The 26,570-nt window shown below is 44.7% G+C and overlaps 1 protein-coding gene across 7 annotated transcripts in view; it reads left to right on the top strand.

Annotated features, from left to right (window-relative positions):
* Nucleotides 1-26,570, top strand: part of LOC137365491 (serine/threonine-protein kinase MRCK alpha-like) — a 789,178-nt gene that overhangs the window by 751,948 nt on the left and 10,660 nt on the right. For 4 of the 7 annotated variants that reach the window (XM_068027939.1, XM_068027937.1, XM_068027940.1 and 1 more), the window contains 4 exons: nucleotides 15,241-15,338; nucleotides 16,073-16,166; nucleotides 17,116-17,236; nucleotides 18,882-18,999. In XM_068027939.1, the coding sequence (XP_067884040.1) occupies nucleotides 15,241-15,338; nucleotides 16,073-16,166; nucleotides 17,116-17,236; nucleotides 18,882-18,999 (431 nt within the window). The remainder of the gene's footprint in view (nucleotides 1-15,240; nucleotides 15,339-16,072; nucleotides 16,167-17,115; nucleotides 17,237-18,881; nucleotides 19,000-26,570) is intronic. The other 3 variants (XM_068027936.1, XM_068027941.1, XM_068027942.1) reach the window with 1 other exon arrangement.

Genomic DNA, 26,570 nt, shown 5'->3' with positions numbered 1-26,570 from the left:
GTTGATCTATATCCTGTTGTAACCTTAGACAACCTTCTTCACTGTCCACTATACCACCAATTTTGGTGTCATCTGCAAACTTACTAATCATGCCCCCTACATTCAAATTAATATATATGACAAACAACAGAGGGCCCAGCACCGATCCCTGCGGCACACCACTGGTCACCGGCCTCCAATCTGAAAAACAACCCTCCACTACAGCCCTCTGTCTCCTATCACTAAGCCAATTTTGTATCCAATTTGCTAGCTCACCCTGGATCCCATGTGTTCAAACCTTCTGGACCAGCCTACCATGCGGGATCTTGTCAAAGGCCTTGCTAAAGTCCATGTAGACAACGTCCATCGCCCTGCCCTCGTCAGTCCTCTTGGTCACCTCTTCGAAAAACTCAATCAAATTCGTGAGACATGATTTCCCACACACAAAGCCATGCTGACTATCCCTAATCAGACCATGCTTTTCCAGATGCATATAAATCCTGTCTCTCAGAATCCCTTCCAATAACTTTCCCACCACTGATGTAAGGCTCACCGGCCTGTAGTTTCCTGGCTTATCCCTGCTGCCCTTCTTAAATAAAGGCATAACATTAGCTATCCTCCAGTCTTCCGGTACCTCACCTGTGGTTAATGATACAAAAATCTCTGCCAGGGCCCCAGCAATCTCCTCCCTTGCTTCCCATAGCATCCAAGGATACACCTGGTCAGGTCCTGGGGATTTATCCACCTTTAATGCGCTTCAAAACCTCCAACACCTCCTTTGTAATGTTGATATGCTCCAGGATATCGCTGTTCCCTCCCTTGAACTCACTAGCTTCCATGACCTTCTCCACGGTAAATACGGACGAGAAATATTCATTTAAGACCTCACCCATTTCCCGTGGCTCCTCACGTAGATGACCACACTGATCCTTAAGGGGACCTACTCTCTCCCGAGCTACCCTTTTACTCTTAATATACTTATAGAATCTTTTAGGATTCTCCTTTATCTTATCTGCCAGGGAAATCTCATGGCCCCTTTTCACCCTCCTAATTTCCTTCTTAAGTGTAGTCCTACATCTCCGATGCTCCTCGAGGGACTCGCTTGATCCCAGCTGCCTATACCTGACATATGCCTCCTTCTTTGTCCTGACCAGACCCTCAATATCCCTCGTCAACCAAGGTTCCCTATAGTTTTCCCCATAGCTCTGAAGATTTTTCTCTTCAGCTGCTTATCCAAGTTCCTTTTGAAAGCCATGATTGAATTTGCCTCCACCACACTCGCAGGCAGTGTATTCTAGATCCTAACCACTCACTGCACAAAAACATCTTTCCTTATGTCACTGTTTGTTCTTTTGTCATTCACCTTCTATCAATGTCCTCTGGATCTCAACCCCCTTCCGCCAATGGGAACAGTTTCTCCCTATCTATTCTGCCTAGACCCCTCATGAGTTTGGATACCTCTATCAAATCTCCTCTCAATCTTTTCTAAGGAGAACAACCTCAGCCTCTCGAATCTGTCCACGTAGGTGAAGTCCTTCATCCCTGGAACCATTCTCGTAAATCTTTTCTGCACCCTCTCTAAAGCCTTCACATCTTTCCTAAAGTGTGGTGCCCAGAATTGGACATAATACTGCAGATGAGACTGAATCTATGTCCCTATTTATAAAACATAGGATCCATATGCCTTATTAACTGCTTTCTCAACCTGCCCTGCCACCTTCAACAATTTGTGCATATATACCCCCAGGTCCCTGTCCTCCTGAACCACCTTTAGAATTGTACTTTTTAATTTATATTGCCTCTCCTCATTCTTCCCATCAAAATGTATCTTTTCATACTTCATCTGCCACTTGTCTGCCCATTCCTCCAGCCTATCTATGTCCTCTTGAAGTCCATGACTATCCTCCTCACAGTTCACAATGCTTCCAAGTTTTGTGTCATCTGCAAATTTTGAAATTGTGCCCTGTACACTCAAGTCTTGGTCATCAATGGAGATCAAGAAAAACAGTAGTCCTAGTGCCAATCCCTGGGGAACCCCACTATATACTTTCCTCCAGTGCGCAAAATAACCATTCACCACTACTGTTTCCTGTCACTCAGCCAACTTCATATCTATCCATGCCTCCATTCCTCATCCCCCAGTACCACTGCTTTCTCAAAAGCCTCTTTCCTTCTCTCCATCCCTCATCCCCCAGTACCATCGCTCTCTTGACAGTCTCTCCCCGTCTCTGTATCCCTCGGTACCACCACTTTCTTGACAGTCTCTCCCCTTCACTCCATCCCCAATACCACTGCTGTCTCGCCAGTCTCTCCCTTTTTGTCTATCCCCAGTACCACCACTCTCTCAACAATCTTTCCATCCCCACATAACACCACTCTCTTGACAGTTTCGTCCCCTTCTCTTTATTTCCTAGTACCACTGCTCTCACGACAGTCTCTCCTGTTCCCTCATTCCCCAATACCAACATTCTTAACAGTCTCTCGTCTTCTCTCATTCCCCAGTACCACCACTCTCAGCAGTTTCTCTCCTCCTCTTCATCCCCAGAATCACCATTCTCTCAACAGTCTGTCCTCTTCTCATTCCCTAGCATCACCATTCTCTAGATGGTCTCTCCCCTCTCTTTTGATGGTATTGCTCATTCCCCATCTCTCTCCTCATGATTGACATCTTCCTCTATTTAGCCTCTCAAGCCTGTTTTGCCATTCGTTGAGATCATGGCTAATCTGTGACTTAACTCCATATATCCTCCTTTGCCCATATCCATTAATACCTTATGTTAACAAAAATCTATCAATCTCAGATTTAAAATTAACATAGAAATAAAGAAAATTTATGGCACAGAAGGAGACCATTTGGCCATTGTGTCTGTGCCAGCCAAAAAAGAGATATCAAACCTAATCTCACTATCCAGCTCTTGGTCTGTAGCCTTTTATAGCACTTTAAATACATATCCAAGTGCTTTTTAAATGTGATGAGGGTTTCTGCCTCTACCACCTTTTCAGTTAATGAGTTTCAGACCCTTATCACCTTCTGCGTGAAAAAGATTTCTCCTCAACCCCTCTCTAATTCTACTTTAAATCTATGCCCCCAGTTATTAACCTCTCGGCTAAGGGAAATCGATCCTTCCTATCCACTCTATCTAGTCACCTCATATTTTTGTACACATCAATTAGAAGTATTTCTTAATTTCAGTCCTGGCTCTAAGTTTTTGACTGTACCTTCTAGTCCTATGCTCCCCAATTAGTGGCAATAGTTTCTCCCAATCTACACTGTCTGTTCCCCTTAAAAACTTCTAAACTTCATCAACTCGCTCTTTAGTCTAAATTCCAGGGAATACCACCCTAGTTTGTGTAATCTCTCCTCGTAATTGAACCCATGGAATCCAGGTATCATTCTGGTAATTATATGCTTCACTCCTTCCAAAGCCAGTATATCCTTCCTAAGGTGTGGTGTCCAGAACTGCTCACAACAGTCCTGGTGTGGTCTGATTTCTACCCCCTTGTATTCTAGTCCTATGGACATTCAGGCCATTATTCCATTAACCTCTGATTATTTTCTGTACTTATACATTTCATTTTAATGATCTGTGTACCTAGACCTCCACCCCCCCCCCCCCCCCCCCAAAGTCTCTTTGGGCCTCCACTGTTTCTAGCTTTTTTAGAAAGTGCCCTGCTCTATCTTTTTTAGGTCTAAGGTGGATGACCTCACATTTGCCTATATTGATATAGAACATAGAACAATACAGCGCAGTACAATTTGTGTCATCAGCAAATTTCTGTCCCATCATCTAAATCGCCAATGAATAAAGTGAATAATTGAGGTCCCAAAATAAATTCTTGCAGGAAACCACTAGTCACAATTCTGCCAATTAGAGTACCTATCCATTATCCCTACTCTTTGTCTCCTGCCACTCAGCCAATTTTCTAACCAGCTCAATAATTTATCTTCAATTCCCTGAGCTTCAACTTTAGCTAATAGTCTCTTATGAGGGACTTTATCAGATGCCTTCTAGAAGTCCATATAAATAACATTCATAGACATTCTCCTGTCCACTACTTTAGTCACCTCTTCAAACCACTCAATCATATTCGTGAGGCAAGACCTACCTTTTACAAATCCATGCTGATTCTCTCTGATCAGCTGAAAATTTTCAAGAAGTTCAGTCACCTTATCCTTAATTGAAGACTCCAGCAATTTCCAGATGACAGATATTAGGCTTAACTGGTCTATAATTTCCTGGTTTCCCTCTGTCATCTTTCCTAAATAGTGGAGTGATAGGCACAATTTTCCAATCTAAAGGAACGGTTCCCAAATTGAGAGAACTTTAGAAGATTATAGTTAGGGCGTCTACAGTGTTCTCGCCTACTTCTCCCTGGGGTGGAAACAATCTGGTCCTGAGGATTTGTCACTTTTTAGTGCCATTAATTTATTCATTAGTTATCTTGCTTATGTTAATTTAGTTGAGTCTGTTCCTGAAAAGTTTCTTTGGGATGTCTGTCCTGCTGACCTCTTCCCTCTGCTGTAAATACTGACGCAGAGTAATTATTCAACATATGCACATTTCCCATTCATATCTACTTTTTAATCCATTGTGAGTTTTTTCTTTTTCTGCAGACTAGCTTGCACTGAACTCTAAAAACTGGAAAACAATCTTGAATACTTACTGCCTCAAGCTAACACAATCCACTGCGAGTTTTGGGGGCAAGAAAAGCATCCCTTCTGCACCAAATTCCCAACTTTTACACTCTGTTTATGCTACACTCCATTTACGACCACTCTGTGCATGAGCGGATACTGTTTACACCCTTTTGAGCCACACTCAAATTACAAGTGTTCATTCAGATTCCTTCACACTGATTATTCAGGCAGTCACTTAATAGCTGATTGACAGTTGACTTTTACTGACAAGCAGTTTCCGTTGACTAGTTTGCCATTTCTTTTAAGCTCTTGAAATTTCTAAGTTAAATTCAAAATGTTAAAGTAAAATTCAGGTTGAGGTATACTCATCCACTACTTACCAGAAAATTCCACACTCTCCAAATTCCCAAATTCTGCACTCTGTTTGTGCTGCACTCTGTGCAACCACTGTTTTTCTCAACACACCATCTAACTTCCTCTCTTTAATTCCCATCTCACTCCCAATCCATCAAGCCCTTTCCTCACTCACATACATGGGTGTTTATCATTCTTGCGTATTAATTTTCCCACTCATTTAAATGCAAGAATTAGTACCGACTTGCTGCTTAAATTTTCTTATTAAAATGCTTCGTGGTTATCCCGTAGCTGCTCTTCATAGCAAGTCAGATGAATCTTTTTCTCAACTCTCTTCAAGTTCTCCATATACATTTGTCTGCCTCTTTATCTGCTCACTCTCATTCTCTCCTCTTGGCTATTATGACTAGTTATTCTTTCTCTCTGTGTCTGTCTTACTTATTCTCCCTCATATTCTCAGTCATTCCCTCTCTCTCTCTCTCTCATATCTTCTGATTCTAACTGTGTCATCTCTCCCTGCCTGATAGCTCCCTTGTATTATTTCAGGTGGCAGCTGGTGGGACATCAATGAGGGGTGGGAAAATGCCAAGTTTTTTTTAAATTTGTTCTCAAGATGTGGGTGACACTGGGAAGTCAGGAAGCATATTGTCACCCAGGGTTGCCGAGAAGGTGGCAGTCTTCTTGAGGTAGTGATTGTATGTACAACTAAGTAACTTACTAGGGGCCACTTCAGAGGGCATTAAGAGTCAATCATGTTGTGTGGAACTGGAGTCAGGTGTAGGCCCAGACTGGGGAAGAGGCAGGTTTCTTTCCCTGCAAATATTAAAGAACTGGTTGAATTTTAACAAGTCTGAGAATTTACATGGGCATTTTCTGCTGCCAGCCCACAAATGATGAGATTTATAGCTGCAATATGTCTATGGTGTTATGGCCATGGGACAACACGTGGGAACATTGGAAGAGGAGTAGGCCATTCAGCCCATCGTGCCTGCTCCTCCATTCAGTATGATCATGGCTGATCATCCACTTCAGTGCCTTTTTCCCACATGATCCCTATATCCCTTTATGTCATTGGTATTTAGAAATCTGCCAATCTCGACTTTAAACATACTCAATGACTGAACTTCCACAACCCTCTGAGGTAAAGAATTCTGAAGATTCACAACCCTCTCATCTCTGACCTAAGTGGCTTCCTCCTTATTTTGAAATTGCATCCCCTGGTTCTAGACTCCCCAACCAGGGGAAGCATCTTAGCTGCATCTACCCTGTTTCCCCATGCACCCTCACTTTTCCCTTGTGTTTGAGCCTTGCCGCTCCCAGTGACTGCTAAATCTTCTCCCTGTTGTATCCTGCCTCTCCCCCTTCCCAATTTCTTTTCTCACACCATGATTGCTGCACCAGATCCTCTTCCCTTCCTCTTTTTAAAAATTTTGCCATAGGATCTGGGCGTCGCTGGCAAGGCCAGCATATATTGTTCATCCTTAATTGTGCTTGAGAAGGTGGTGATGAGCAACCTGTTTCAACCGCTGCAGTCCTTGATGTGTAGGTACACCCACAGTGCTGTTAGAAAGGGCATTCCAGAATTCTGACCCAGCGACAGTGAAGGAACGGCGATATAGTTCCAATTCAGGATGGTGTATGGCTTGGAGGGAAATTTGCAGGTGGTCGTGTTCCCATGTATCTGCTGCCCTGGTCCTTCTAGGTGGTAGAGGTCACAGATTTAGAAGGTGCTGTCGAAGAAGGCTTGGTCAGTAGTTGCAGTGCATCTTGTAGATGGTACACACTGCTGCCCCTGTGCTGAAGGAACTGTATCTAGTGGATGGGGTGCCAGTCAAGCAGGCTGCTTTGACCTGGATGGTGTCGAGCTTCTTGAGTGTTGTTGGAGCCACACCCATTCAGGTAAGTAGACAGTATTCCATAACACTCCTGACTTGTGCCTGATAGATAGTGGACAGGCTTTGGAGCGTTAGGAGGTGAGTTACTCGCCATAGAATTCCCAGCCTCTGACCTGCTGTTGTACCACAGAATTTATATGGCTGGACCAGTTAAGTTCCTGGTCAATTGTAACCCCCAGGATGTTGATGGTGGGGAATTCAGCAATGCTAATGTCGTTGAATGTCAAGGGGAGATGGTTAGATTCTCTCTTGTTGGAGATATTTATTCCCCGCCACGTGTGTTACTTGCCACCTATCAGACCAAGCCTGAATGTTGTCCAGGTCTTGCTGCGTGTGGGCACGGACTGCTTCAGTATCTGAGGAGTTGCAAATGGTATTGAACACTGTGCAGTCATCAGCAAAAATTCGCACTTCTGAACTTATGTTGGAGGGAAGGTCACTGATAAAGCAGTTGAAGATGGTTGGGCCTAGGACACTGCCCTGAGGAACTCCTGCAATGATGTCTTGAGGCTGAGATGATTGATCTCCAACGACCACAACCATCTTCCTTTGTGCTAGGTATGACACCAACCAGTGGAGAGTTTGCCCCCGATTCCCATTGACTTCCCTTTTGCTAGGGCTCCTTAATGCCACACTTAGTCAAATGCTGCCTTGATATCAAGGACCGTCACACCATGTGGAATTTGTCCATGTTTGAACCAAGGCAGTAATGAGATCTGAAGCTGAATGGTCTGGTAGAACCCAGACTGAGCATTGGTGAGCTGTTTATTGCTGTGTAAGTGAACACAAGAAATAGGAGCAGGTGTAGACCATATGGCCCATTGAGACTGCTCCGCCATTCAGTACGATCATGTCTGATCTTGGGCTTTAACTCCACTTTCCCACCCACTCGTCATATCCCTTGATTTCCCGAGAGACCAAAAATCTGTCTATCCCAGCATTAAATGTATTCAACGATCTGCAACCCTCCTGGGGTAGAGAATTCCAAAGATTCACAACCCTTTGAATGAAGTAATTTTTCCTCATCTCAGTCCTAAATGATCAACCCCTTAATCCCGAGACTGTGCCCCTGTGTTTTAGATTTCTTGACCAGTGGAAAAAATCTCTGTGTCTACCCTATCCGCCCCTTCAGAATCTTGTATGTTTCATAGGAACATAGGAGCAGGTGTAGGCCATTCAGCCCATCAAGCCTGCTCTGCCATTCAATACGATCATGGCTGTTCATCCACTTCAATGCCTTTTTCTCACACTTCTCCATATTCCTTTATGTCATTGGTATTTAGAAATCTGTCAATCTCCACTTTAAACATTCTCAATGACTGAGCTTCCACAGCCCTCTGGGGTAGAGAATTCCAAAGATTCACAACCCTCTGAGTAAAGAAATTTCTCCTCATCTCGTTCCTAAGTGGCTTCCCCCTTATTTTGAAATTGTGTCCCCTGGTTCTAGATTCCCCAACCAGGGAAAGCACCTTACCTGCATCTACCTTGTCTATCCCTTTAAGTATTTTAGCGCCTCATTCTTGTAAACTCCAAAGAGTATAGGCCCAATTTACTCAACCTCTCATCATAGGACAAGCCCCTCATCCCAGGGAACAATTTAGTGAATCTTTTCTGTACCACCTCCAACACAAGTATGTCCTTTCCGAAATGTGGAGACCAAAACTGCACAACTACTCCACATATTTTTGCCTTCCTAATTGCTTGCTGTACCTGCATGCTAGCTTCCTGCATTTCTTGTACAAGCACAGCCAAGTACTTTGAACATCAACACTTACAAGTTTCACACATTTTAAAAAATATTCTGCTTTTCTATTCGTACGACCAAAGTGAATAACTTCACACTTCCCTACATTATACTCCATCTGCCATCTTGTTGCCCACTCAGTTAACCTGTCTATATCTCTTTGCAGCCTCTCTGTATCCTCCCCACAGTTTACCTTTCCACCGAGCTTTGCATCATCTCCAAACTTAGATACATTACTCTCTGTCTCTTCATCCAACTCATTAATATAGATTGTAAACAGGTGAGGTCCCAGCACTGATCCTTGTGGCTGTTCACTGCCTGCCAACTTGAACATGCCCCGTTTATGCCCACTGTTTGCTTCCTGTCCGTTAACCAATCCTCTATCCATGCTAATATATTGCCCCCAACTCCATAAGCCTTTTATATTGCCTGTTAACCTTTTGTGTGGCACCTTATCAATTGCCTTTTGGAAATCCAGATATACTGCATCTACTAGTCCCCTTTATCTATCCTACTAGTTACATCCTCAAAAAGCTCTAATAAATTTGTCAAACAGGATTTCTCTTTAGTAATGCCATGTTAACTTGTTCTAATCATACTGTGCTTTTCTAAGTGCATTGTTAAGACTTCCGTAATAGATTCCAGTATTTTCCCAAGGACTGATAGATTAACTGGTCTGTAGTTCACTCTTTTCTGTCTCGCTCCTTTCTTGAAAAGCAGTGTAACCTTTGCCTACTTCCAATCTAATGGGACCATCTCCAAATCTAAGGAATTTTAGAACATCCTAGCTGGAGCATCCACTATATCTGCAGTTATCTCTTTTAGAACCCTGGAGTGTAGGCCATCAGGTCCCAGAGATTTGTTGAATTTTAGTCCCTTAAGTTTCTCCAATACTTTTTCTCTGTTGATATTAATTTCCTTAATGTCCTCACTTTTTAGCCCCTAGGTTACCATCTATTTCTGCTATGTGTCTTCTACTGAAGACAGACACAAAATATTTGTTCAGTGCCTCTGCCATTTCTTCATTCCCTGTGATAATTTCTCTTGTCTTTGCTTCTAAGGGACCAATGTTTACTTTAGCTACTCTCTTCTTTATATACCTATAAAAGCTCTCACAATCTGTTCTTATATTACTGGCTAGTTTACTCTGATATTCTACCTTTTCCTTTTTTATCAACATTTTGGTAGCCCTTAGCTGGTTTCTAAAACACTCCCAATCTTCAGACTTGCTACTCTTTTTTGCAACATTGTAAGCCTCTTCTTTTAATCTAATACTATCCTTAAACATATGAATTAGGAAAGAAGCATGCCATTCGGCTCCTTGAGCCTGCTCCGCCATTCAATAAATCATGGCTGATCTGTTTGTGTTTCGAATTCCACACTCCCATCTACCCCCGATAACCCTTGATTCCCTTGCCTAACAAGAATCTATCTACCTCCGCCTTAAAAATATTCAATAACCCTGCCTCCACCACCTTCTGAGGCAGAGAGTTCCAAAGTCGCACAACCCCTTCTTGAGTGAGCCACAGATGGGTCTGTCTTGTTGTTTTTGTTTTTCAATGGAATGTCTTTTTGTTGAACATTTTCAGTTGTTTCTTTAAGGTTTCCCACTGTTCATTTACCACCATACCTATTAGTCTATTTACCCTAGCCAGTTTTCATCTCACACCCTGTAATTGGCTTTGTTTAAGTCTTGTTTGTGATCGGAATATATCACTTTAAGACTTTAACATGGAATTCAATAGTATTATGATCACTATTTCCCATGGATCTTTTGCTATGACGTTACTAATTAACACTGCTTCATTACACAATACTAGATCTAAGACACCTTTATCCCTAGTCAGTTTTGCAACGTATTGCTCCAAGAAACTGTCCAGAAAACATTCCACAAACTCATCTTCTGGACCACTCTTGCCAATTTCATTGTCCCAGTCTATATGAAGATTAAAGTCCCCCACAATTATTACATTGCCTTTGTTACAAGTTCCACTAATTTCTTGTTTAATGCTCTGTCCAATGGTATAACTACTTTTGGGGGTCTATAAACTATTCCCACCAGTGTTCTCCGATTCTTGCTATTCCTAATTTCTACTCATACTGATTCTGCTTCATGATCTTCTGAGGCCAGATGCTTTCTCACTAATGTCCCTATGTCATCCTTTATTATCAAAGCTACCCCTCCTCCTTTGACACTCTTTCCGCAATATTGTGTACCCTGAAATATTTATTTCCCAACCTAGATCACCTTGTCACCATGTCTCTGTAATGGCAATTTACCTCTATTTGTGCCACTAGTTCATCTATCTTATTGTAGATGCTTTGCACATTCAGATGAAGAACATTTAATTTCATTTTTTTACTTCTAGTCCCTGCAATGACCTTATTTGCTGATGTGCAACTTTTGTTAAACTCCGTCCCTTCCTGTCCCATTCTGCTTGTCTTTACCCACAACGCTGTACTGTTCCGATGCCTCAACTTTTCTCTTTGGATTTCTAAATCTCCCCTCATTCAAACCCTCCCCCCCCCCCCCCCACCCCCACCCTGGTTAGTTCACAGCCTCTAGCCTTATGTGCTGGAGTTCTGTTAAATTTGTACAGTCTGTCCCTTCCTGCCACACTTTTGATTCTCATTGTCTTTATGGCTATATTGCACTCTTGCCTTCTCCTCTCTCTTTAAGTTATCGCATAATTTAATAGCCTCATAACGCTATCAATGACACCTTCCATCGCTTGACTGATGATCGAGTGTAGACTGTTGGGGTGGTAATTGGCTGGATTGAATTTGTCCTGCTTTTCGTGCACAGGACATACCTAGACAATTTTCCACATTTTCGGGTAGATGCCAGTGTTGTAGCTTTACTGGAACAGCTTGGCTAGGGGCACAGCTAGTTCTGAAGCACAAGTTTTCAGTACATTGCCCTTCCCTCTGTCTCACTCTCCTTTGGGCCTATAATTTTCCAGTTATCACATTTTATCCTATTTCTGCTTTTACAAGCAGTTAGTAATGAGTTTGATGTGTTATTTTCTGACATACCAGCTTATGGCAGAGAGATGGAAGCTCTTAGTTACTAACAACCTTTTTTGTATACCTGTACCTCAAAACTTGGTGCCTTTACGTGAAATACTAAATTTAGTGGGAACTGCATCTCTCAATTTATAAATAGAACTTAGATTTAATATTTGATATATTCTGAGTTCCGTTATGAATTGGAGAGGCAAGGATGAGAGAGACAGAATTTTTTTTTTCATGTGTTAGTAAAACCACGAGAGATCGACCAAAATATTAAATATATTATTAGCACTATAATGGCCCCCTGTAGATACTGACACACACCCGGGATTCCGCCTTTAGATAACGAGACACTCCCAGGGATTGTCTGTAAACACTGACGCACTCCTGGGGACCCGCCCATAGGTACTGACACCCTCCCTGGGACCTGCAAATACCGACAGGCACCCGATGACCCGCTGCAAATACCGACAGGCACCCGATCACCCGCTGCAATTACTGACAGGCTCCCGATGACCCGCTGCAATTACTGACAGGCTCCCGATGACCCGCTGCAAATACCGACAGGCTCCCGATCACCCGCTGCAATTACTGACAGGCTCCCGATGACCCGCTGCAAATACCGACAGGCACCCGATCACCCGCTGCAATTACTGACAGGCTCCCGATGACCCGCTGCAAATACCGACAGGCACCCGATCACCCGCTGCAATTACTGACAGGCACCCGATCACCCGCTGCAAATACCGACAGGCTCCCGATGACCCGCTGCAAATACCGACAGGCTCCCGATGACCCGCTGCAAATACCGACAGGCTCCCGATGACCCGCTGCAAATACCGACAGGCTCCCGATCACCCGCTGCAAATACCGACAGGCACCCGATCACCCGCTGCAATTACTGACAGGCTCCCGATGACCTGCTGCAATTACTGACAGGCTCCCGATCACCCGCTGCAATTACTGACAGGCTCCCGATCACCCGCTGCAAATACCGACAGGCTCCCGATCACCCGCTGCAAATACCGACAGGCTCCCGATCACCCGCTGCAAATACCGACAGGCTCCCGATCACCCGCTGCAAATACCGACAGGCTCCCGATCACCCGCTGCAAATACCGACAGGCACCCGATCACCCGCTGCAAATACCGACAGGCACCCGATCACCCGCTGCAAATACCGACAGGCTCCCGATCACCCGCTGCAAATACCGACAGGCTCCCGATCACCCGCTGCAAATACCGACAGGCACCCGATCACCCGCTGCAAATACCAACAGGCTCCCGATCACCCGCTGCAATTACTGACAGGCTCCCGATGACCCGCTGCAAATACCGACAGGCACCCGATCACCTGCTGCAAATACCGACAGGCTCCCGATCACCCGCTGCAATTACTGACAGGCTCCCGATGACCCGCTGCAAATACCGACAGCCACCCGATCACCTGCTGCAAATACCGACAGGCTCCCGATCACCCGCTGCAATTACTGACAGGCTCCCGATGACCCGCTGCAAATACCGACAGGCACCCGATCACCTGCTGCAAATACCGACAGGCACCCGATCACCCGCTGCAAATACCGACAGGCACCCGATCACCCGCTGCAAATACCGACAGGCACCCGATCACCCGCTGCAAATACCGACAGGCTCCCGATCACCCGCTGCAAATACCGACAGGCTCCCGATCACCCGCTGCAAATACCGACAGGCTCCCATATTGCAGGAAGGATCTGCTCACAATAGCGAGGGTGCAGAAGAGATTTACTAGGAGGTTGCTATAAATGGAGAATTTTAGCTTTGAGGAACGATTGGATAGACTGGGTTTGTTTTCTTTGCAACAGAGGAGGTTGGGAGGCAATTTAATTGAGGTGTTTAAAATTATGAGGGGCCTTGATAGAGTGGATTAGAAAGGACCCTTAACAGAGACTCAGTAACCAGGGGGCATAGGTTTAAAGTGAGGTGGAACGATTAGTGGGGAGTTGACGAGAATTATTTTTTCACCCAGAGGGTGATGGGGCCCTGGAACTCGCTGCCTGAAAGGGTGGTAGAGGCAGAAATTCTCATCGCAATTTAAAAGTACTTGGATATGCACTTGAAGTGCTGTAACCTATAGGGCTCAGACCAAGAGCTGGAAGGTGGGTTTACTCTGGCTAGCTCTTTTTTTGACCAGCATTGACACAATGGGCTGAGTGGCCACCTTCTGTGCTGTGACAATATCCTACAATAACCCCATGTCAGGGCAATATGGATGTATGACGATATTGTATAATACCCCCATTAAGGGCAATAAGGATTATCAACAATATCCTATAAATTCTCCCATGTAAGGGCAATAGAGATATATGACAATGTCCTATAATATACCTTATAAAGGCAATAAATATTTATAGCAATATCTTACAATACCCCACATAAGGGCAGTAAGGATATATGGCAATACCTTATATAAAGTCAACACTCCTGAGTTAGACTTTTTAGACAACTGTGCTGATATGGTTATTGCAGCTCAAGCTTGACTTCAGTAAAAAGGCATATCACTTAGTCGGTTTTATTGACAGAATGATGGAGTGTAAGTCAAACAAGTTTATAGTTTTACGGTATAAGGCATTGTCTGGAATACTGTGTGCTGTTTTGATCATCTAAAAAGACAAGTAATGTTGCCCTTGAGTGGATACAGTAGAGAGCAACCAAGGTGCTCTGGATATATAGAATCTAGATGGTAAGCAAAAACCATTGGACATTTTGGGGCTGAAAGCCCTTGTTAGGAGAGGTCCTATTATTTGCGATCATGTGGTGGGCCCCTGGGACTGATACTTATCCCCCACAGAAAGACAATATCGTAGGATAGTACAGCACAGAAGGAGGCCATTCGACATATAGAGTCTGTGCTGTAGACATGCTATCAGGACTGATATGCCTTGTCCCAATGAGAACCAGGGCTGGTAGAGGCTCTGCTCCAACAATGGCTTGAGGGAACTCTAACATAAAGCTGAGTCTTAGCATATCTGGGTCCTGGTGTAATTTGAGGCACTGTATTCTATGGAAAATCGAAGATTGAAATCAGCTTGATTGAAATTTGCAAGATTATGAAGGGCACTAACAACGGAAGTCCAGACAAACTGGCAGTTTTGGTGAAAGGTTCAAATGCCACAGCTATAAGTAAAAAATCTGATGTATGACAAGAATTCGGGTTGGACTTTTCTCCCCAAAATGAGCGGTTGGGTTGTGGAATCATTTAACTGTGCAGTACAATTACTGATTCTGTTCTTCCAAACTCAGGCCGTGTCCAGAGCGAATACTTGAAGTCTAGTCACTGGAGTGAAGTACGGGTGGGTACAGGTCACTTGCTGTTGCTGATTGTGGTGAGAGCAGTTCTGTGAAACAAACTGTGAATGTGGCACAAAAAGTGTTTTCGCACATTAAAGTCTTAAGGCTCAAGTGCGATTGTTCCCCTGTATTGGCACTGTTACACTAAATAATCTGCGTGGGGACACCAATCGGATGAGGCTATCGTACTTAATTTCCTGTCGCACATAGATATCATTAATTGTGGAGTGCAATAAACCCCAAGTGCTGAATCTGAAGCAACCAGTTGTGTTGTATTTCCACAGGTTACAATGCTCCATATTTGTCTGTGTATAGTGAGAATGCTGTAGATGTATTTGATGTGAACACTATGGAGTGGATTCAGACAGTTGCACTAAAGAAGGTATGTTCAGTTCCTTTCTCCAACAGTTTGTTTTGCTTATTTTTTCCTTTTCTGTTCCTTGCTGCAATATGGTTCAACATTGAGCTTTGGTTTGCTTGCTTTCTTTCCACTCTTTCTGTTATCTTTGCTTTCTTTCCTTCCTTCTTATCTTCCTTTCCCCCTCAATGAAATCAACCCCGAAGATCCCCATCACTAGTGAGTATAACCTATGTTTACTGAATCCCTCATTATAAATAAGTCCTTTCATCCCAGGTATCCTTCTGAATTGTCACTGGATTGTCTCCAAGGCCAGTGCATCTTTCCTAAGGTGGGAGCCCAAACCTGAGCGCAGTATTCTAAATGAGGTTTGACTAACACTCTAGTATTTCCTTGCTTTTATATTCTGTATCTCTTGTGATGGTCCCACATTCCATTAGCCTTCTAAATCCCTTTGGTATTGGTGAGCTAGCTTTTCATGACTTGTATACATTTATTCATCCACTTTTCAGAGTTTGACTATCTAGAGTGTAATTTAGTTAAAATATGTGTCCTCTGGCCTTGCTTCTCCTGACATGTCAGCCCTATCTACTGATTTAGTATGCCAAACCCTTCTGCTGTAATGTACTCTCCAGCAGTGGAGCACAAAGAGTAATGGAAAAGCACCCTTTGGGAAAGTCATGTGAGCCAGAATCAAATGAAGTTCTGTTTGAGAAATTCCTTGTGGAATTGGTTACAGTGAGCTCCTCTTCTTACAGGTTCGGCCACTTAATACGGAGGGAACACTTAACCTGCTCGGTCTCGAGACAATCAGGTTAATCTATTTCAAAAATAAGATGGCAGGTATGTCTAGTAAGTGACTTTTATGCTTCTATAAAACAGCAAACTTACTGTTAACATATTTAGTTATTTTGGGGTCTGCTACATGGACTGTGTGCAGCAGAAGAAAAGCTGGCCAGCAACATTTGGCCATGAGTGGGCAGGTAAAACATGTGACATTCAAAGTGCATCACCCACTTTGATCCATGGCCATTCCTGTAAGCACCATTGAGTATGGCTCCTTTCCCCTACTTATGTGTCATGGTCGTCCTGGTTTTGAATTGTTAATCTATAATCCACATCCTGACTTGCATTTCACATATCCCACTTTGTATAAAACACAAACAGATCATGACTAAATCATGTTTTGTTCAAATATAAAAACAGAAAGCCAGTCATTTCCTGCTGGTTTTTCTTGACCTTTAAATAACCTGGCCCTTTCTCCAAGGGGAGAGTTGCCAATCTAGAGAAACCTCTGACAGCAACAGTAACAGCTATTGACTGATCTCAAAATGTGGCTTTTCATACCACTGCCTCATGGGGAGTACTGAGCAATAGTCTTGAAGGGACTAGCCACGTCAGCGACTAAGCATCATAACCATGACAAAGACCCGGACTGCCCATAACCCAGTTATTACAATAATGGTCAATAACAACAAATTTTCACAGTAACTGAGTATTTTACTTTTGAAAATCATCTTGCCATTTAATGAAAGCAAAATACTGCAGATGCTAGAAATCTGAAATAAAAACAGAAAGTGCTGGAAATACTCAGCAGGTCTGGCAGCATCTGTGGAGAGAAGCAGAGTTAACGTTTCAGGTCAGTGACCCTTCATCAGTTCTGATGAAAGGTCATTGACCTGAACCATTAACTCTGCTTCTCTCGCCACAGATGCTGCCAGGTCTGCTGAGTATTTCCAGTACTATTTATTTCTATTGTCATTTAATGATTTCTGTTGAGCTGTTTCTTTCACTCCTACAGAAGGAGATGAGCTCGTCGTTCCTGAAACATCAGACAACAGTCGCAAACAGATGGTCAGGACCAGAAGCAAGCGGAGATACTCATTTCGGGTGCCCGAAGAGGAGAGGCTTCAGCAAAGAAGGTGGGCAGAGTCTCCAGCAGCACAGTAAACACAAATCCCCTGTCCCCTCCCTGCACTGTAACCCTCCATCCTGTCCACCCCACCCCCTCTCCCTATCCTGTCAGCCCCGCTCCCACTCCATGTCCTGTCCCCCCCACACTCCCTACCCCCCAACTCCCTACCCTCCTATCCTGTCCCCACTCCCTACCCTGTTCCCTCCCTCAATCATTACCTTGTCTCCCCCCCCCTTCCACTCCATCCCCTGTTCCCCTCCACTCCCTACCCTGTCCCTCCCCCTGCTCCCTACCCTGTCCCTCCCCCTGCTCCCTACCCTGTCCCTCCCCCTGCTCCCTACCCTGTCCCTCCCCCTGCTCACTACCCTGTCCCTCCCCCTGCTCCCTACCCTGTCCCTCCCCCTGCTCCCTACCCTGTCTCCCCCCCGCTCCCTGCCCTGCTCTCCCTCCCACCCCCCCTCCCGCCGCTCCCCCCTGCCCTGTCTCCCTCTGCTCCCTGCCCTGTCTCCCTCTGCTCCCTGCCCTGTCTCGCCCCCCCACCCCCATGCCCTGTCTCTCTCCCTCCCCCCCCACCAATGCCCTGTCTCCCTCCGGTCCCTGCCCTGTCTCCCCCCCACTCCCTGCCCTGCTCTCTCTTCTCCCCCACCACTGGCTCCCTGCCCTGCTCTCCGCCCCGCTCACTGCCCTGTTATCCCCCCCTCCCCCCCCCCCCCCCCCGCTCACTGCCCTGTTATTCCCCCCCCCCCACCACTCCCTACCCTGTTTACACCTCCAGCCCCGCCTCACTGCATCCCCTCCCCACCCTGCTTACCTTAGACCTTAGTCCGCTTACACAAACTGAAGAAAGGGGTAATGAGAGGTATGAAGAGGAAAAGCATTAAACACTGGAAATCTCTACTAAAGACAGAAAACCTGATCCATCAGCATGTGAGAAAAGAAGCCATTTTAGAGACTTGGACTTGGACTGATAAAATGTCTGCTCTGATTAGAAATCTCCGTTTCCCCTTTTTGCTGTATGTATTCCAGCATTTTCTGTATTTATTCCTAATCTACAAACGAACTCGACATCACCCAGCAATACCATATTCCTGCAGTCCCAAATGTCTGTCACGCTCCCAATGTGACTCCTTCATTTCTCACCCTGTGATAAACTTTGCTAACAGTAACTTGCTGTCATTGATGGGTGTTCCTAAAAGTACTTTCATTACAAACAGCTGATGATGATGATGATTCACTTCACCAAGGAGAGCTGATGTCGTATAAGCTGTGGGCTTTTTTTTTGTTAATGCTTTAGGAAGTACAGCTCTGTGTCTTGCTCCAAAGCGGTTTGAATTTCTGATTTTGTGCTATGTTGGTGTTGTAGCAGCAGATGGGATCTGATACTCTTCACTTCTAGCCCACCCCAGCCCTCCCACTGCTGATCCTCAGCATAAGCTGGTGCTTCACCTGAGGAAAGGCAGGGAAAAGAGAAGCAGGTTGCTTTCCCATGTCTCTCAACATCCAGCTGAAGAGTGACATTAAATAGCATTACTTCACCATCCTCTGAGCCAGTGAAAGAGAGGGAGAGTGGACAAAAGGAAGGGGAGGATAATGTTACTTTGTTTTTAATTAATTTGAATGTGACATGATTTTAGATTCCTTTTCTGTTTCAGAGAAATGCTTCGGGATCCAGAAATGAGATCTAAGTTAATCTCAAACCCAACTAACTTCAACCATATTGTACACATGGGTCCAGGTGATGGCATACAGATCTTGAAGGATTTGCCAATAGTAAGTTAGCCAAGGATACACTGTTCAGGCTCCGTCATTTAGTGACAACCATTTGTGTGATAGAACATCTTTAAAGAAGCAAAATAATTCAACATCCTTCATAATTTGGGTCAAATCCTAATGGCGTCACTGATTGTGAATGTCAGGAATCCGTAGTAGATCACAGTTTCTCTTTAACTGTCTAAGATCAGCAGAATTCACTTGTATAACTTGTTCATTTCTTCATTAATTTTTGATGTTCTGATTGTTATATGTTCAGTTTTTACAATACTTTAAGCTGCTTCCACCATTTGGGATGTGAACAAGGCTGGCAAGGCCAGCATTTGTTGCCCATCCCGAATTGCCCTTGAGAAGGTGGTGGTGGTGATCTGCCTTCTTGAGCTGCTACACGCACAGTGCTGTTAGGGAGGAGTTTCAGGTTGTTAACCCAGCAACAGGGAAGGAACGGCAATATAGTTCCAAGTCAGGATGGTGTGTGGCTTGGAGGGGAACTTGCAGGTGGTGGTGTTCCCACGTGTCTACTGCCCTGGTCCTTCTAGGTGGCAGAGGTCGCGGGTTTGGAACGTACCATTGAAGGAGGCTTTGCAGGTTTTTGCAGTGCATCTTATAGATGGTACACACTGCTGCCACTATGCGTCGGTGGTGGAGGGAGTAAATGTTTAAGGTTGTGGATGGGGTGATGGAGGATCTCAGATCGGAAGAACAAAATGTGGAATCTGTTTGGGTGGAGCTAAGAAACAGCAAGGGGCAGAAAACATTGGTAAGAGTTGTTTATAGGCCACCAAACAGTAGTGGTAGTGTGGGGCATGGTATTAAACTGGAGATTAGAGAAGCATGTAGCATGGATAATACAGTAATCATGGGTGAATTCAATCTGCATATAGACTGGGTAAACCTAATGAGCACCAATGCTGTGCAGGACAAGTTTATGGAGTGTGTTAGGGATGGTTTTCTAGAGCAGTATGTTGAGGAACCGACTAGAGAACAGGCTATTTTAGATCTAGTATTATGTAATGAGAAAGGGCTAACTAATCTTGTTGTAAAAGAACCTTTAGGGATGAGTAACCATAATATGATAGAATTTTACATTATGTTTGAAAGTGAGGTAGTTCAATCTGAAGCTATGGTGTTAAATTTGAACAAATGAAATAATGAAGGTATGAGGGGCAAATTGGTTGTGGTGGATTGGGAAAATACATTAAAAGGTATGACAGTGCATAGGCAATGGATAGTCTTTAACAAATTATTACATAGTTTACAGCAACAATACATTCCTTCAAAGCACAAAAACCCAAAAAGAAAAGTCAGTCAACTGTGGCTAACAAAGAAAGTCAAGGATTATATAAGTTTAAAAGAAAAGGCCTATAAAGTCGCCAGAAATAGTAGTAAACCTGAGGATTGGGAGGATTTTAGAATACAGCAAAGGAGGACCAAGAAACTGAAAGAAAGGGAGAATAGAATATGAATGTAAACTAGCAAAAAACATAAAAACGGACTGTAAAAGCTTCTGTAGGTAGGTAAAAAGGAAACATTTGGCGAAGACAAATGTGGGTCCATTACAGGCAGAGTCAGGAGAATTTATAATGGGGAATAGAGAAATGGCAGAGAAGCTAAATGATTACTTTGTATCTGTCTTCACTGAGGAAGATGCAAGAAATCTCCCAGAATTAGAGATCCAAGGGATTAGGGAGAATGAGGAATTGAAGGAAATTAGTATTAGTAAGAAGGTAGTATTGGAGAAATTAATGGGGCTGAAGGTTGATAAGCCCTGGGACCTGATATTCTACATCCCAGGGTGTTGAAAGAGGTAGCTGTGGTGATAGTGGATGCACTGGTGATCATCTTCCAAAATTCTATAGATTCTGGAACGGTCTTGCAGATTGGAAGGTAGCAAATGTCACCTCACTATTTATGAAGGGAGGGGGAGAGAAAACAGGGAACTACAGACCTGTTAGCCTTACATCAGTAGTAGGGAAAATGCTAGAATCTATTCTAAAGGATGTGATAAATGGATACTTGGATAATACTGATCTGATTGGGCATAGTCAACATGGATTTATGAATGGGAAATCATGTTTGACGTACCTGTTGGAGTTTTTTGAGGATGTTACTAAAAGAATTGATAAAGGAGAGTCGGTGGATGTAGTATATATTCTTGGATTTTCAGAAGGCTTTTGATAAAGTCAGGATAAACAGGAGGTTGGTTAGCAAAATTAAAGCACATGGGATAGGAAGTAAGATACTGGCATGGATTCAAGATTGGTTAACAGGCAGAAAGCAGAGAGTAGGAGTAAACGGGTCATTCTCGCATTGGCAGGCTGTGACTAGTGGGTTACTGCAAGGATCAGTACTTGGGCCCCAGCTGTTCACAATATATATCAATGATTTGGATGTGGGGACCAAATGTAATATTTCCAAGTTCACGGATGACACAAAACTAGGTGGAAATGTGTGTTGTGAGGAAGTTGCAAAGCGGCTTCAAGTGGATTGGAACAGACTTGGTGAGTGGACAAGAACATAGCAGATGGAATATAATGTGGAAAAATGTGAGGTTATCCACTTTGGTAGGAGGAACAGATATGCCATAGAGGGAGTGCAACGAAGGTTCACCAGACTTGTTCCTGGGTTGGCGGGACTGTCCTATGAAGAGAGATTGGGGAAACTGGGTCTGTATTCTCTAGAGTGAAAATACTACAAAATACTTAAAGGGATAGACAGGGTAGATGCAGCCAAGTTGTGTCCCCTGGTTGGGGAATCTAGAACCAGGGCACACAATTTAAGAATAAGGGGGAAGCCACTTAGGACCGAGATGAGGAGAAATTTCTTTACTCAGAGGGTTGTGAATCTTTGGAATTCTCTACCCCAGAGGGCTGTGGAAGCTCAGTCATTGAGTATGTTTAAAGTAGAGATTGACAGATTTCTTAACACCAATGACATAAAGGAATATGGGGAAAAAGGCATTGAAGTGGATGATCAGCATGATCGTATTGAATGGTGGAGCAGGCTCGATGGGCTGAATGGCCTACTCCTATGTACCGGTCAAGCAGGCTGCCTTGTCCTGGATCGTGTCGAGCTTCTTGATTGCTGTTGGAGCCACAGTCATCCAGGCAAGTGGAGAGTATTCCATCACACTCCTGACTTGTGCCTAGTAAATGGTGGACAGGCTTTGGGGAGTCAGGAGGTGAGTTAATCGGCACAGAATTCCCAGCCTCTGACCTGCTCTTGTCGCCACGGTATTTATATGGCTGGTCGAGTTAAGTTTCTGGTCAATGGTAACCCCCAAGGTGGTGATAGTGGGGGATTTAGTGATGATAATACCATTGAATGTCAAGGGGAGATGGTTAGGCTCTCTCTTGTTGGAGATGGTCATTGCCTTGCACTTGTGTGGCGTGAATGGTACTTGCCACTTATCAGCCCAAGCCTGGATATTGTCCAGGTCTTGCTGCATATGGATATGGACTGTTTCCATAGCTGAGGAGTTCCGAATTGTACTGAACATTGTGCAATCATCAGTGAACATCCCCACCTCCGACATTATGATTGAAGGAAAGTCATTGATGAAGCATCTAAAGATGTTTGGGCTCTTTGATGCCATACTCAGTCAAATGCTGCCTTGATGTCCAGGGCAGTCACCTCACCTCTGGAGTTCAACTCTTTTGTCCATGTTTGAACCAAGGCTGTAATGAGGTCAGGAGCGGAGTGGCTTTGGCGGAACCCAAACTGAGCATCGGTGAGCAGGTTATTGTGTAAGTGCCGCTGGATAGCACTGTCGACGACCCCTTCCATCACTTTGCTGATGATCAAGAGTAGACTGATGGGGCAGTAATTGGCCAGATTGCATTCGTCCTGTTTTTGTGGACAGGACATACCTGGGCAATTTTCCACATTTCCACATAGATGCCAGTGTTGTAGCTGTAGCAGAACAGCTTGGCTAGGAGCACGGCTAGTTCTGGAGTACAGGTCTTCGCTACTACAGCTGGGATGTTGTAAGGGTCCATAGCCTTTGCATAATGTGGACTGAATCAAATTGGCTGAAGACTGGCATCTGTGATGCTGGGGACTCAGGAGGAGGCCTTTATTGTACCATTACTACTTGGAACTGCTGGATTCCTCCCGTTAATTTCATGCTTCTTTTTCTTTTTCATGACATTTCTTTCCTTCTGTTGTTCCCTGAATAGCCAGGCTCCCCCCATCCATCCCCCAATCATCACTTCAGCCTGATCTCCACTCCAACCAACTTCGAACACATTTATCACATGACTGTCCACTCCGCCGAGAACTTCCTCTGCCACGATCCCTCCACATGCTCCTCTCCAGCAGATTGTGCCTACAACTCGCCACACTCCATGACACCAAGGGTATAGTGTGTGTGGTGGCCATCTCACTAATCAATATGCAGTGCCTGTGTGTGTGTTTGTGTTTATGTGTGCGGCACTAATCAAACCAAACCTTGCATCATGCTTTGACCCTTAACAATTCTTTCTGTTTAAATTTCCTGGGTATTTGGTGCAAAGCTCCCAGTATTTCTCCCCGCGAGACGCAGGTTTTTGATCTCGGTTGTGTGGGTTGGAATAAGGGGGAGGGGGCCTTGGAGGGACTGGTGAACAGATATCAAGAGAGGAAGAGGAGGAATAGTCAGCAGTTCTCATGAGCTGTGAAAAGGCCGAAAGAGCAGAGACACTGGAGCTGATCATCTTTTAGAAAATGAAGCATGTGGGAAGAAAATGTTCCAAAGTGGAGTAAATTTAAGATAGTCAAAAAGAAAAGAATGAACTAAAGCATCTTTCATGCTCTCGGCGTCCCAAAGCACTTCACAGACAAAGACCTATTTTTGAAATGTAGTCAATTTTGTAGGAAATACAGCCGGCATTTGCACACAGCAAGATTCCGCAATCAGTTTTGTGATAATGACCAGATCCTCTGTTTTAGTGATTGGCCAAGGGATCTTTTGCGTCCACCTGAGAAGGCAAATGGGATCTCAGTTTAACGTCTCATCAGAAGCATGTCACAGTGCAGCATTCACTCAGTACTGCATTGAAATGGCAGCCTGAATTATGGTTTCAAGTCTCTGGAGTTTGGCTGGCACTGACTCAGAGAAAAGAGATCGTGTCAAGGTTGAGTCCTTAATACTTTACAGGTGATTAGTCTGAAAGCTGGTTTTCCGACTACTCAATACATTCCCTGTTTTAATTGTTATTTTAATCATGAGCTGATACAGAACCTCTATGTCCTAGAGATGCTTCTTGTGCTGTGTTGTGAATAAATCATCAAGATATTCCAAGCAATCTTAAGATTAAAATAAAAGACAAATACTGCAGATGCGGGAAATCCAAAATAAAAACAGAAAAGCTAGAAGCACTAAACAAGTCAGGCAGCATCTCTGAATAGAGAAACGGACTTAATGTTTGAAGTCAATGAGCAGTTCTGATGAAAGGTCATTGACCTGAAATGTTAACTCTGTTTCTCTCTTCACAAAAGTTGCCCAACCTGCTGAATCTTAAGATTAATGCTGGCTTCTAAAACAAATAAGTTGTAATAAAATACCTGTGCAATGTGGGAAGCTCTAATAAAACCAGGGACTCATTCTGCCTATAATAAAAACAAGAAATGCTGGAAATACTCAGCAGGTGTGGAGAGAGAAGCAGAGTTCACGTTTTAGGTCAGCGACCGTTCTTCAGAACTGGCAAATATTAGAAATGTGAAAGGTTATAAGCAAGTAAAGTGGGGGTGGGGCAAGAGATAACAAAGGAGAAGGTGTAGATAGGACAAGGTCAAAGAATAGCTGACCAGAAGGTCGTGGAGCAAAGGCAAACAATTGTTAATGGTGTGTTGAAAGCATTGGTACAGATAGGATGCTAACGGACTGAAATTGAACAGCCGCAAGTACAAACATGAAAACAATTCTCAGACACTTCTTCCTACCTTCCCCTGGACTATGACCCCACCACCGAACATCAAGCGAGTGTCTACAGGACAGTCACTGATCTCATCTCCTCTGGAGATCTTCCCTCTACAGCTTCCAACCTCATAGTCCCGCAACCCTGGACAGCCCGCTTCTACCTCCTTCCCAAAATCCACAAACAGGACTGTCCCGGCAGACCCATTGTGTCAGCCTGCTCCTGCCCCACTGAACTTATTTCTTCCTATCTTGACTCTATATTTTCTCCGCTGGTCCAGTCTCTTCCCACCTACATCCGTGACTCTGCTGACGCCCTATGTCATTTTGACAATTTCCAGTTTCCTGGCCCCAACCGCCTCCTCTTCACTATGGACGTCCAATCGCTCTATACCTCCATCCCCCACCAGGATGGTTTGAGTGCTCTCTGCTTCTTCCTTGAACAGAAGCCCAACCAGTCCCCATCCACCACCACGCTGCTCCGCCTGGCTGGACTTGTTCTCACATTGAACAACTTCTCCTTCAACTCCACTCACTTTCTTCAAGTAAAAGGTGTTGCTTTGGGTACCCGCATGGGTCCTAGATATGCCTGTCTTTTTGTGGGAACATTCAAATATTCCTTGTTCCAGTCCTACTCGGGCCCCCTCCCCCAACTCTTTTTCCAGTACATTGATGACTGTATCGGTGCCGTTTCCTGCTCCTGCTCTGAACTGGAAAATTTTATCAACTTTGCTTCTAATTTCCACCCTTCTCTCACCTTTACATGGTCCATCTCCGATACTTCCCTTCCCTTCCTCGACTTCTCTATCTCCATCTCTGGGGATAGGCTGTCTACTAATATCCATTATAAGCCCACCGACTCCCACAGCTAACTCGACTACACTTCTTCACACCCTGCCTCCTGTAAGGCCTCCATTCCATTCTCTCAGTTTCTTCGTCTCCGACGCATCTGCTCTGATGATGCTACCTTCCATGACAGTGCTTCTGATATGTCTTCCTTTTTCCTCAACTGAGGATTCCCCCCCCACCACTGCGGTTGACAGGGCCCTCAACCGTGTCTGACCTCTACCCTCACCTCTTCCCCTTCCCCCCAGAACCGTGACAGGGTTCCCCTTGTCCTCACTTTCCACCCTATCAGCCTCCATATCCATAGGATCATCCTCCGCCACTGTGCCGCCGGGCTGGGGCGGCACAGTGGCGCAGTGGTTAGCACCGCAGGCTCACAGCTCCAGGGACCCGGGTTCAATTCTGGGTACTGCCTGTGCGGAGTTTGCAAGTTCTCCCTGTGAACCCCTGTTCTCCCTGTGACCGCATGGGTTTTCGCCGGGTGCTCCGGTTTCCTCCCACCGCCAAAGACTTGCAGGTGATAGGTAAAGTGGCCATTGTAAATTGTCCCTAGTGTAGGTAGGGGGTAGGGAATATGGGATTACTGTAGGGTTAGTATAAATGGGTGGTTCTTGGTCGGCACAGACTCGGTGGGCCGAAGGGCCTGTTTCAGTGCTGTATCTCTAAATAAATAAATAAATTCCGCCACCTCCAGCATGATGCCACGACCAAACGCATCTTCCCCTCCCTTCCCCGTCAGCGTTCCGAAGGGATCGTTCCTTCTGTGACACCCTAGTCCACTCCTCCATTACCCCCACCACCTCGTCCCTTTCCCACGGCACCTTCCCCT

This window comes from Heterodontus francisci, chromosome 3, assembly GCF_036365525.1.
Source record: "Heterodontus francisci isolate sHetFra1 chromosome 3, sHetFra1.hap1, whole genome shotgun sequence".
NCBI classification, from domain to species: domain Eukaryota; kingdom Metazoa; phylum Chordata; class Chondrichthyes; order Heterodontiformes; family Heterodontidae; genus Heterodontus; species Heterodontus francisci.
The sequence above is the reverse complement of the archived record's forward strand: the minus strand, read 5'-3'. Positions and strand labels throughout refer to the sequence as shown.